General features: G+C 37.5%; 2 protein-coding genes across 2 annotated transcripts; both read left to right on the top strand.

Moving 5' to 3' along the window:
• Nucleotides 1-1821: 1821 nt before the first annotated feature.
• On the top strand, nucleotides 1822-5589 carry arfrp1 (ADP-ribosylation factor related protein 1). Its single transcript, XM_056751206.1, has 7 exons — nucleotides 1822-2167; nucleotides 2844-2931; nucleotides 3274-3356; nucleotides 3440-3521; nucleotides 3752-3822; nucleotides 3935-4035; nucleotides 5157-5589. Exons 1-7 carry the CDS (start codon nucleotides 2075-2077, stop codon nucleotides 5242-5244), a joined length of 606 nt encoding a protein of 201 aa, XP_056607184.1. The 5' UTR covers nucleotides 1822-2074; the 3' UTR covers nucleotides 5245-5589.
• A 2281-nt stretch (nucleotides 5590-7870) lies between these two features.
• On the top strand, nucleotides 7871-11579 carry stmn3 (stathmin-like 3). Its single transcript, XM_056751207.1, has 5 exons — nucleotides 7871-8068; nucleotides 9794-9889; nucleotides 9975-10153; nucleotides 10439-10630; nucleotides 10754-11579. The coding sequence occupies exons 1-5, from the start codon at nucleotides 8050-8052 to the stop codon at nucleotides 10811-10813; spliced, it is 546 nt and encodes a 181-aa protein (XP_056607185.1). The 5' UTR covers nucleotides 7871-8049; the 3' UTR covers nucleotides 10814-11579.
• The last annotated feature ends 349 nt before the right edge of the window (nucleotides 11580-11928 follow it).

Raw genomic sequence — 11928 nt, 5'->3', positions numbered from 1 at the left:
CCATAATTGAAAAAGCCATTTTTGACCTTATCTTCTAAAAGTACTTTCTACTTGAATCTTTTTTATACAATCAGGTAATTCAATACAAGCGAGCTACTATACAGAAAATACTTCCTCTCTTGAACCTAATTGAATATAATTGTTCCTTAACCTTGTAGAATGACCATAAACATCTATCAGAAAAACATAATAGTTGAACAAATACCTTTGAACATTTTTCGGAAATATTTATAACACTTGCACTAAAGCAATAGCTAACATCTTTACAATATAAATAAGCTGGCTGTCTTGCAATTTGTTTTATTCGATTACATATTTTTAATGAACTGCAACAGCCATGTTTTCTCCTGTCAATTTACTATCCAGAAATACATCCAAATACTTAATATATACTTAAATCTCCAACCTTAACTTCTTATTTAGAACATGTTCTCAGTTTAGCCACAGAACCAAATAAAATAGCTCTAAATCTCTTTACTTAACACACTTTCAACTTTTTCTTTCATCTCATCAGTTACAATTATTGCTGCATCATCAGCATATAACATAAGGTGATTAGAGCAGGCACTTCATGATTAAATCATTAATGTACCGAACAATAAAAAAGTAAGGCTCCCAATACACTTCCCTGTGGTACTCCATATGAGAAGGACAAACAATCTGAAAACGCACCATTTAAATCCACCATTTGACACCTATTTGAAAGATAGGACTTAAGTCATTTACATGCCTTAATATCGAAACCCATAGCTTTAACTTTTAGCTGATGACTTGATGTTCACTGAACAAATCGAGGCAGATATTACAGGGAACTGTATCGTCTGATGGGTCCAGAGGTCCCAGGTGATGTCTTTGATGTCATGTCTTTTCTGCAGGGAATGTGTGACGGTAGTCCTGAACATGGGTCACAACATTTAATATGAAAGAAGCTTCAGTTCTTAAAGTGTTTAATACAAAACTTAGACAAACGACAGTTGACTCTCTGAAACGCAGAAGTTTTGGATTTCAGCTGTTTAATACAAAGCTCTGAAACTCTTTCATGCAACATGGATTTATGGACATGGCTGAGGGACAAGCTGAGCTGAAAGTGGTTATAAAAGTTCTTGGGGACAAAAAAACAGAAAGTGAGAAAAAGTTGAAAGACACTCAGAACCCCAGAGAGATTCTGGCCAGCTTTTAAAAAACTTTTGAAGATCTTTTCTTCGCACTTTGGAGGTCAAGATCTGCTCTTATCCTATGCTGATTACATGTGCTACATGTGACATACAATTAAACATCTGTTGTATGCGTGTAATATAATTTGTTTATGTACTTTCGCACAATGACAATTTGGGCAGTGCATGTCACAGTGTTAATAAACCTAAGAAATCTCCATTTGCGTCAAAATACAATTTTTATTACATTTAATTTAGAGATGAAACCATTTTCATGAGATTACTCTATTAAATCAAATGGGTGATTCGTGTATTTACGAATGACCTGCAGCACTGTACCACATTTTTAATAAAGTATGGGATACTCAAAAGACTAAAATCTCATTTAACTAGTCTATTTGTTTTACAGATGATCTCACTTCTGTTTTAGAATAGCAATGAATACAAATCAGAGATGTAGTTACTGTGCGATTAAAAATGTCATATTTCACCGTAGTAAACCTGAAAAAGAACTCCGTTTCCCATAATGCTCCGCAAATTGCCAGCAACTTCCCAAGTGTTTACGTGTTCGACCTCACTCTGCTCTGCGTAGACCGTTCGGTGACCTCAAAGTATCGCGAGAACGTTTCATGGACTGTGCAGTGCTTTCTAACCGCTCTCGCGATACTTCGACGTCACACGTCGATCGGTTTACACAGCGCCGCAGTCAGTCGAACGTCTTTTATCAGCATTGACTGTAAATACTGGACACCAGAGCACTCCTAATATTACATCTTTGACTTTATATACTGTCGGATAATCGAGTTATATATAATAATCCTCACCGGACGTTTGTTTAGCGCTTATGTGTCAGTTAGCGCTAAAGCTAAGCTAGCTGCAGACGGATGTGATGCTAGCTGGTAAACAGCCCTGACTCGAGCATGTACACTTTATTATCGGGTCTGTATAAATATGTCTTTCAAAAGGATGAATACTGCATCCTCATCCTGGGACTGGACAATGCTGGAAAGACGGTAAGACTCGTAATGTTAGTTAAACTCCTCATACGATGCAGTTGACGAATTTATCAACAGTTCAAGACGTCATCAGTAAAATGTAATGTTACAAAAATGCTGTTTATGTAGTGAACGTACTAGAGTTAGACACTGAGAGACGGTGTTAAGTATAACGAGTGAAACCCCCAAAATGCTCAATGTATTATTCAATGTAATGGTGACATTGTATTAATACTGTTTACTGTGGTTCCTTTTTATGATTTTACTATAGTAAATATTCGATTATACTAGGGTATTCAGATTGATGTAGTATGCATCAGCAAAGTACACTGAAATGTACTGCAGTTTACTATAGTAAATACTTCTATTACAGTCATTTTCATGTGACTATGGAGGCAGAAACTCATTTAGTGTTTCTCAAGCAGGGGACCGGGGTCCACTAGATGGCCCCAACGAACTTCCAAGAGGGAAGATGACTCCGAAATGTGAAATAAAGCAAAACAAACATTAATACCAAACAAGCGGAACTGTAAATATTTGCAGTTTTTTAAATGGGAGGAAAGAGTGCTTCAAATATTGTTGAGGACATTGAGATTGAGGAAATGTTGAGATCTTAAATCTTTCCAGGTAGTGACAACACATTGATCTCTGTAATGCTGGTTGTCTTGACATTTGTTTGTGACTTCTTGTGTAGACCTTTCTGGAACAGACAAAGACGAAGTTCAGCAAGAATTACAAAGGAATGAGTCTGTCAAAGATCACGACCACAGTGGGCCTCAACAGTGAGTAATATACGTCGTGTACTGATAAAATCCTAATTTATATTATGTGATATGGATTGAAATTTTAAGGTGTCACTTTATCACCACTTTACATGTTGTCTAATCATTACCGGCATTACATTCTTTAATTATAAAAATATTTCATATTCTTAAAGCTTTTATTGCACTTTGTTTATCCCCTTATTTGTATTGTTTATTGACTTATTGTGTTGTTTATTCCTACTATCCTATGATTGTATATTCTTTAAATCTTCTTTGGTCAATTTAAGACGAACGTAGAAAATAAAACTGTTACATCGAACACAAATATCTTGATTTTGAGCTTTTTTTTGATCTTCACAGTTGGCACTATTGATGTGGGAAAAGCACGGCTGATGTTTTGGGATCTGGGAGGGCAGGAGGAATTACAGTCTCTCTGGGATAAGGTGCTCGGTCACATTCATCACGCGATGTTCTGGTGTTTTTTTTCTTGATTTGATCTCACAGTGTTGTTTCTGTGGTGTTTCAGTACTATGCGGAATCTCACGGTGTCATTTATGTCATCGACTCCACGGACGAGAGGAGACTGGGCGAGTCAAAGATTGCTTTCGGTACATCTTCTTGCATTAACATGCTACTTCAGTTTGTCGTTTTTCTTTTTTCAAAACTACATTTCTGATGTATGTGTACACCGGATTTACGACTAAACGAACGGATCTGTCTTATACATATTGGCATTTCTGACTCACTATGCAGGTTGAAGTTCGTATCAATGAAATGTAGGTGAATGAGGGTTAGACATGTTTCAACATCTGATGTGAAATGAGTTTTGCTCTTTCAGAAAAGATGATCGGCAGCGAGGTTCTGGAAGGTGTTCCTCTTCTTGTGCTGGCAAACAAACAAGATGTGGAGGTATGAAGTACAACACACATGGACATGTCTACTGCTTATAAACAAGCATCTTACGCTTTGACAACTGAGAAAGTCATAAACATGATGAGTTTCTTCTTATTTTGTGTCTCAGAACTGTCTGTCTGTTCCTGACATCAAAACAACGTTCAGCGACTGTGCTCCCAAAATCGGTAAACGTGACTGTTTGGTTCAGCCCTGCTGTGCTTTATCAGGGTATGTGTGACCTCATTCAGCTCATCAATTATTCAGTGTTCTTCATGGAAAGGTGCCGCCTGCTGTGTACAAACACTCTGAGCACAGAATAAGAAAATATGCTGCTGCAGTTCTGAAAACCAGTGATTATTTTTAACTTGTATATATGATCATATGAAGAGTTTGGTTCCAAAACGCGATAAACGGCATTCAAAATAAACGAGATTTTGCCAAAATCAGTATTGTATTAGCATCATGTCAGTGTCGAAAAGTCACTTTTTAATTTCACGCAAAATGCGATATCCGGCGTGTTATTGTGTCATGTTCTCACTTCTCTGCCGAATGCGATATATCCGCTCGACCAATCACAGCACACCATTCCACGCATTGTAAACAGTGATGGCGACGCTCTGAATACGGTTGGCACATAGTTTCCCTGATCTTTGTGTTCAACAAACAAACAAAAAAATGAATAATTTTGACGGCATTGATGAACCTGTGCTGGTTTCTTTAGTGGGGCAGAAAAGTAAGCCACCGAAATCATCATTAACGCGAGAAGATCAAGACGAGGCACTAATTTATAGCATTAAAAAGATGACCCGTTAAATTCATATTAGGAGCAATGACTGAGTGAATGTATTTTTAGTCCATTGCCTGTATGTAAGATTAGTATTGTATTGAGATCAGAGGCTGTCATATGTGGATCAACACACTTTGTTGTGTATTTTCAATATGAAAAATAACTTTTGTATTGATTCAACCGATTTATTGCATTTAGGGGAAAACATTATCAGTTTTTATAATAAATCTTTTAAAATCAAAATCTGGATTTGACATTTTTATGTTAATAGAACCTTAAGATGCTATGTGAAACTTTGAAACAGAAAAGAGTGGTTTTCATCTTGCCACTTTCTTTGTAAAGAAAACACAATTTTACTCAAATTAATCAAAATGGATTTATAAAGGATTTTGTAATAATATAATAATTACTGTGTAACTGCTGTTTGTGTGAAATGATGTTTTGATCTGATTAGATAAGAACAAAAACTTGAAAATATTTCAAGGTACAACCAACTACATATCATTGAGTTATTGGTCATTGTAGGGTCATAATTTCAGTTTTCTCTTGTTGTGTCTTTCAGGGAAGGGGTGGACGAGGGCATTGAGTGGATGGTCAAATGTGTGATCCGGAACATTCATCGCCCACCCAGACAAAAAGACATTACATAGAACGACCCCTCGGGGGTTGGGGGATGGATGAAGGTATAGGTGTAGGGGTCTGAAGTGCTTTCCTGTAAATTCAGATACTTGATGGATGAATCTACAGTAGTTCAAATTGCCACCTCACAGAAGATGAAACGTGACTTTATATTTGAGCGATGATGGAAAAGACGATATCTATATCATGATATTTGTATTCTAAGCTGACATGGTTACAGGTATTTTTTCTTCGCAGACTTTTTCACCTCTCGTGATTCAGCGATTCATTGGTGTATTAAATGCAATGAAGTTAAAAACAAGTGAATCTGCTTTGGTTTTGCACAATCGAATAAATAATTTTTATTGTAACTAAAATATACACTTGAAATTTCATTTGACACTAAACTCCGTTTGAAGAACTCTTAACAACATTCCTGTGATGACGCTTTGAAAGCATTGAACGATTTTTAATAACTATTCTATAATAAAAAGAAGAGATGGAAATGAGATAATTTGTGTGCCACTGGGTCTCATTTACCCAACAGATGTTTTTCTGACCCTCGCGACTGCACGAAACACTTTATTCTATCAGGTTATTGATTTACTGTCATCTGAGCCGAATGCATATTACATAGTCACCGGAGAATCAATAAGTGTTTCTTAAGCCATGCATGTGATTACGGCGGCGTAAATCACATCTGTGACCTCAGACACTTAAAACCCATTCACTCCACCTGCAGAATGTTCAGATGTGTTTGTGAAAGAGCAAATATAATCCACTGACCATCCAATAAAAGAATTCCTGAATACTGTCAGGTTACACCATCCATTCAATTCTTATAAAGGTTAGTCACTCTCTTATAAACTCTGTCTCACATTACGCTTTGATTATATTAGGATTATGAACACTTTCTTTTTAACAGGAGTGGCCGTTATAGAAAGTTCTGGAGAGGATGGAAATCCTCTGCGTGTGATTGGCTGAGACAGATGACCTGAATTGTCTTTAAGGAAGCGTCTGTCTTGTGGCGATGTTTTAAAGAGCAGTGGAGTTTGTCCCAGCACGCAACGCTTCAGCAGAGGCATGAATTGTGTATAAAGACTTACATAACTCTACATTTACTCTTGAATAAAACTGCAGTCTCATGTTTACACTGCAAGATTCTAACCCCCTTTTCCCTTTAGGTATAAACGTTTTTGTTTGTTTTGTGCTTGTGGATGAGAATAGATGAGGGATAGATAGACTTAAACTTCACAAGAGATTTTCTGAATGCATCTTTTTTAGAAAATGTATTAATCTAATCCATACTATCGAATGTATTGATAAAATTGAATTGATAAAAATGGCTTAGGGTGGTTAGTTGTAAATTTAAAAAAAAATTGCCCGGACTAATTCCAAAATAACATTTATTAAAATGTTTACCTTTTATTTTATCGCTTTTTCAACTAGAATTTCACAGCGTGATCTATTGAAACAGTTCACTTTACGAGATCATGTAAATAACATTTCGTGCAGCGTGTAATGATGCCATATTTGAAAGTAAGCAGTTTGCCAAGTTGTAAATCTGAAGGTGAATGAATAACAAAGTTATTGTCTTGGAAAAAAGGGAATCGACTCTGAATCACGCAAACGAGTTGTCTCTAGTCAGATTCGCGAATCATTGCAGATTTACATCACTACATATAGTCCCTGCCTACGTTTTGCTAGGACCGCCCACTTCACTCTTCTCCCCCAAACAATGTGAGCCTCATTCAAAGAAGCTTTAAATGCATGATAAAACAAATTTGACACTGCCAAAGCACAGGAAAATAAATAATACAGATAAAAAATAGAATTAAAGTTAAAAGCCTCAAGCGCAGTAGACCAATCAGATCAGAGTATGCTAGCGGAAAGGAGGGGGATTAGACGGATGATTTGCCGAACAAATCAATTGAGAGGCAGTTAAGAAGTAAGATAAGAAAAACTGCCTAAACTAACGAAAGAATAGTGTTGTTGTTGGACACTAAATAAACCAAAACAGGACCATAAAAATCAAAGAATATTTACTCTTTAATGTATATCAGCGGGTATTCTAGTGTCACTCCTGGATCTATAGCTGATCAGAAACAATGCAATGTTGAGGGCATGTCACAGATCTGAGCTCAATACATCACCAGATAAATCAATACTGCTCACAGATAACACAAAAGAGCTCCAATACTCAAAATAAAAAGGTCTTGTTAAATATTAACCACCTACAGCATCCTGATAAAAAATATATTGACACCTTGGTCACACTTTAAAATTTCTCCAAATCCTTTTGATTATTTTGCCTATTTCGATTCTTTGACTTAATCCACATTTTTGAAATTGTATATATTTATTGTGTTGACGTTCGTTTTTAAGTGTGGCTGTAACATGGAACGGTTTTGTTCTCCCTTTGACAAGGTTTACTTGCAGATTAATGTTTGTACTCGGATCATCTGTTCTGTCATTTAACTTAATTAAGTAATATTTGCAGTTACCAAAGTAATTTGATGACCAATCTTCCGAGATTGTAACATTGTTTAAACGTATTAAAATAGCTGATTGTGTGTGTGTGGGAGCAGCAAAAGAGCTCTTTGTTTTCTCACTTTGCTCTGTTTCTTTTGATCAAACATCATTACTGCACCACCACCTCTTATTTCTCCTCTCTCTCTCGCTCTCTCTCTCTCTCTCTCTCTCAACACCCCCTCCACATCTCTCCCGTCTGCATGTATTATTTCTCCCCTGCTAATACAGAGCACTAGCTGTGCATCACTCTTTTGAGGTTCATTCGGTTCATCTCTGCTCAGCATCCGTCCGCCTCCAGCATCACTATGAGCAGCACAATTTCAGGTATGCCTGACGCTATTACAGTCTCTATAGTTTAACAGTATACAGACATTATTGCAGTCAGGGTTTAATACGGAACATGACAACATTAAATGTGAATCTTGCTGTAGATGTGTGTATGTGTTTGGGCGGGGGTCCTTTAACATGACATTGACGCTAATAGCACCAATGTCCTTTTCTGTGATCACACGATAGTGATAATATTGCCTTGTGCCACCGGTCTCTGTGCAGTAGAGGTGAACCGAAAGATAACTGGAGCAATAAAAGGAATGTAGTTCTTTTAAACGTCGTTGTGTTTGTGTGTGTGCTGCATAACACTGCAGGTTTTATCATATGAAAACCCCACGGGTTCATTTGGTGCACAGTAGTGCAGTTACACATCCGACAATACTACAGTAAATAGGATGAAGGACATAGGATATGTGTATAAAATTTTTTTGTACAAAACACCGGTAGTCTTTTATAGTATGTAGTACATTTATTATAGTGTGTCCTGCTTTAAAGCTTTAGACATGCATTTAGTTAAGATGTCACGTGCAAGGACGGATAAATAGTAAAAATTATGTGTCAACAGATGTACAAGACTACATCTGTCATGACAATTCTCTGAATAAACTTTAGCATATTAAAGAAAGAGTTAATCTAAAACTCTTTAAAAAAAATCTAAAAAGAAATTTTGTCCTTTATTCATCCTCACGTTGTTCAAAACCTGTACATGACACCTTCTTCTGTGATACACAAAAACGATATTTTGAGAAATGTTTCAGTGGTTTTGTGTCCATACAATGGAAGTCAATGGGTTTCAATGTTGTTTGGTTATCAACGTTCTTCAGGAAATCTTCTGTTTTGTTCTGCAGAAGATGGTCAGACCGGTTTGGTTGAACTCTTCTTGATCGTCCCCAAATCATGATCTCTGCGAGGTTTCAGGGTTCATTTTATAACCACGCGATGTATGATTTGAATTATTTTCAGTCTTTGGGTTCATTGTGAAGTTTAACCTTTAGGCCGAGCACATGGGTGATTAATATATGCACACACATTACAAAGAGCTCAAGAGAGAAACAAATAGTATAAGCCAATGGAATGAACTCAATCCCCTTTCTAATCTGTATACACACACCGCTTAACTCCACCCATTTTGTACCTTCAAATATCTTTTACATATTACCAATAATAATAGCAGTTCGTACTCATATGTTTCCTAAATAGCCATGTTTGTTAAGAAAACATATTAGAATACTAAATTTACTAAACACCCTGCTCAGATCCATCATGACTCTACTGAAATGTGTGCTGGTCCTGGGCCAATCAGATCAATAATGCATGATCCCTTTGTTAAGGGTGGCTGTCTGACTGCTGATTGGTTATCTCAGCTGTGATGCTGTGTGAGGTACTGTTGCTCGGCAACATCCATCAGTTACATTTTTCACTTTACATGTGACTCAGGATTTTAATATTGACAAACTCATCCAGTTTAAACAACCTGATCTTGCAGGAAAACAACTATTTAACAAGCTGGCGATTGCCGATTTTTGCATGAATTTGTATGTGAAAGAAAATCAAAAATCAAAAAAATCAAAACTAAAATACAAATGACATCATACAAATGAATACATAAAATAGACTGAGCTGATTTAAGCAATTACATTACAGCTTACTACGGCCAAATCCCACAGACTTTGTGGACTGAAAAACTCTGCTTCACATTTTTCTTAATCTTTTTTGCAGGTTACTCTGAGAAGTTGAGAGAGATGTCCATGTTGTCTCTCATCTGCTCTTGTTTGTATTCTCAACCTCACGCAAACACATTCGGGCAGTTTGAAGGTACGAGCTCACCAAACCCGGTGCTCTTTGGTAACCGATATACTGAAGGACGTCTCACACATTTATTCTTCTCCTCCTATCACAGATATAGAGGTAAAGTCTCTGAATAAGCGAGCTTCTGGTCAGGCGTTTGAGCTCATCCTCAAGAGTCCAACTGACCTGTCTCCAGAGAAACCCCAGACGCTAGCGTTACCATCTAAGAAGAAGGAGACTTCACTGGGGGAACTACAGAGGAGATTACAGGCAGCCGAAGAAAGACGAAAGGTGAGATGATGTTACATGCGCCATACGACAAAAGAGCATTGCACATACACAGAATGTACAATTAACTAAACGCACCAAGGTTTGAATTTGGACATATAATGTGGCAGTGCTGTGGTTTTCTTTCTTCCTGTTGAATTATTGTCATCCACCGAATGTTTTTTTTAATAACCTTTTAAAAGAACAACGGCTATCCGATACCACAACTGTACTATAGTAAAGTCGTGGTACTTTACTTGTCAGTGCACGATTGTTTTGAGCGTTATTGTGACATCATCGCTCTTGCAGTGGCAGGAGAAGCAGATCCTCCTGCAGCTGGCCGAGAAACGGGAGCGTGAGAAGGACGTGCTTCACAAGGCCCAGGAGGTCAACAACAACTACAGCAAGACAACGGAAGAGAAACTCAACCACAAGATGGAACAGACGGAGGAAAACCGCACAGCCCGTCTTAACGCTCTCAAACAGCGTCTGAGACAGAAGGTCTGTTCTAGTAAAAATTTGAAAACATTTTAAAGAGAGCGAAGAGTCATATAATGAATAAACCAAGAATGCCCTCATTCATTTTCTCTTCGCTCTTTGACTCCCTTTTCTTCTCTTTTTCAGGAGATCCATGCCGCAGAAGTACGCAGGAATAAGGAACTTCACAATGAGCGGTCTGGATGAGGACACACGGTCTGAAACAAGTCCATTCAATTACGATCGCATTTGGACAACGCCGCCTTTTTGGGCACAATGTTTTAAAGTAACCGGACTCACCTGTCAGTTTTCCCCATTGGAAATCCCTAAGCATGTAACATAAGATCACATTCACTACATGACCCAACCTGTATGGACTTTAAAGTCTTTAAAGGTAGCTTAAGCAATTTCAGAAAAGCTAGTAAGCTCCCTTAAGAGCGCTTTCCAAAACACACAGATGGGTCGATGCATATTGTTTGTAGACTGTGCGAACAGGGTTTGACAGATTACATTTTACAGAACGTTTACACAATGAAAAACGGAAAGCTTTTTGTGTTGTTGAAAAGTTTGTACATCTACACAAATCCGGGAAATCGAATAAAAATGCAGTATTATGCATGCCAGGCCAGTGGATGGCGATGTTGCGCTGTAAAGAAACACTAGGTGCTTGCGCACATATGCACACCCTGGCCTGTTTTAAGCTAAAAGCGCTTTTAAAACACTTTTTCGGTGTGTATGTGCATTTATAGTAATGTGTTTTGTCCAGTATTTACCCAGCATGATTCAAAAACAGCCCAACACTTTTTAGAGTGTACCCTGCTCAGGTCAGGTGATGCTGGATGATGGGTCAGGCTCATTCATGTCATTGTATGGCATTTTGATTCAAGTCACGCTGTGTTTACTCAATAACCAAACCAATCCATGTGTAAAAGATATACTTTGGGCCATGTGGTTTATCTCCCTGTGAAAATAAATAAATGAGCCCAAACCAGATGGTCTCTTCTAGTTTGTAATGGGGAAACCTGCTATGTTACTTCCATACGCTTGTAGATAAGACAAGGATAGATCACTTTGACTCTTGTAAGCATGATAAACGACTGTCTAAAACAAACCTCACATTTGCTTTGCACTTTATAGGACATTTCTTCACAATATTTCTTCCGGTAGTTTAGGTTCAGGGGTAAAAGCTCTGTATCGGTCGGATTTTCTCCTACATGCTGAAAACTGAAAACGATAACGGAACAACACGATTAAAGTATAACAGGTTTGTAAGGAAGTTTCTGTCACTTTTAAGGATGTAATATAAATCAATGAGCACACCC

This window comes from Triplophysa dalaica, chromosome 6, assembly GCF_015846415.1.
Source record: "Triplophysa dalaica isolate WHDGS20190420 chromosome 6, ASM1584641v1, whole genome shotgun sequence".
NCBI classification, from domain to species: Eukaryota; Metazoa; Chordata; class Actinopteri; order Cypriniformes; family Nemacheilidae; genus Triplophysa; species Triplophysa dalaica.
This window is presented reverse-complemented; position numbering and strand designations above follow the sequence as displayed.

What these genes read in the sequence shown, in the direction of transcription:
- arfrp1 (XM_056751206.1), top strand. Translation starts at nt 2,075, where the DNA reads ATGTACACTTTATTATCGGGTCTGTATAAATATGTCTTTCAAAAGGAT. An exon ending in TACAGTCTCTCTGGGATAAG is followed by an intron (nt 3,357 to 3,439) that starts GTGCTCGGTCAC and finishes GTGGTGTTTCAG; the next exon opens with TACTATGCGGAATCTCACGG. An exon ending in CAAACAAACAAGATGTGGAG is followed by an intron (nt 3,823 to 3,934) that starts GTATGAAGTACA and finishes TTTGTGTCTCAG; the next exon opens with AACTGTCTGTCTGTTCCTGA.
- stmn3 (XM_056751207.1), top strand. An exon ending in CAGCCGAAGAAAGACGAAAG is followed by an intron (nt 10,154 to 10,438) that starts GTGAGATGATGT and finishes TCGCTCTTGCAG; the next exon opens with TGGCAGGAGAAGCAGATCCT. An exon ending in AACAGCGTCTGAGACAGAAG is followed by an intron (nt 10,631 to 10,753) that starts GTCTGTTCTAGT and finishes TCTCTTTTTCAG; the next exon opens with GAGATCCATGCCGCAGAAGT.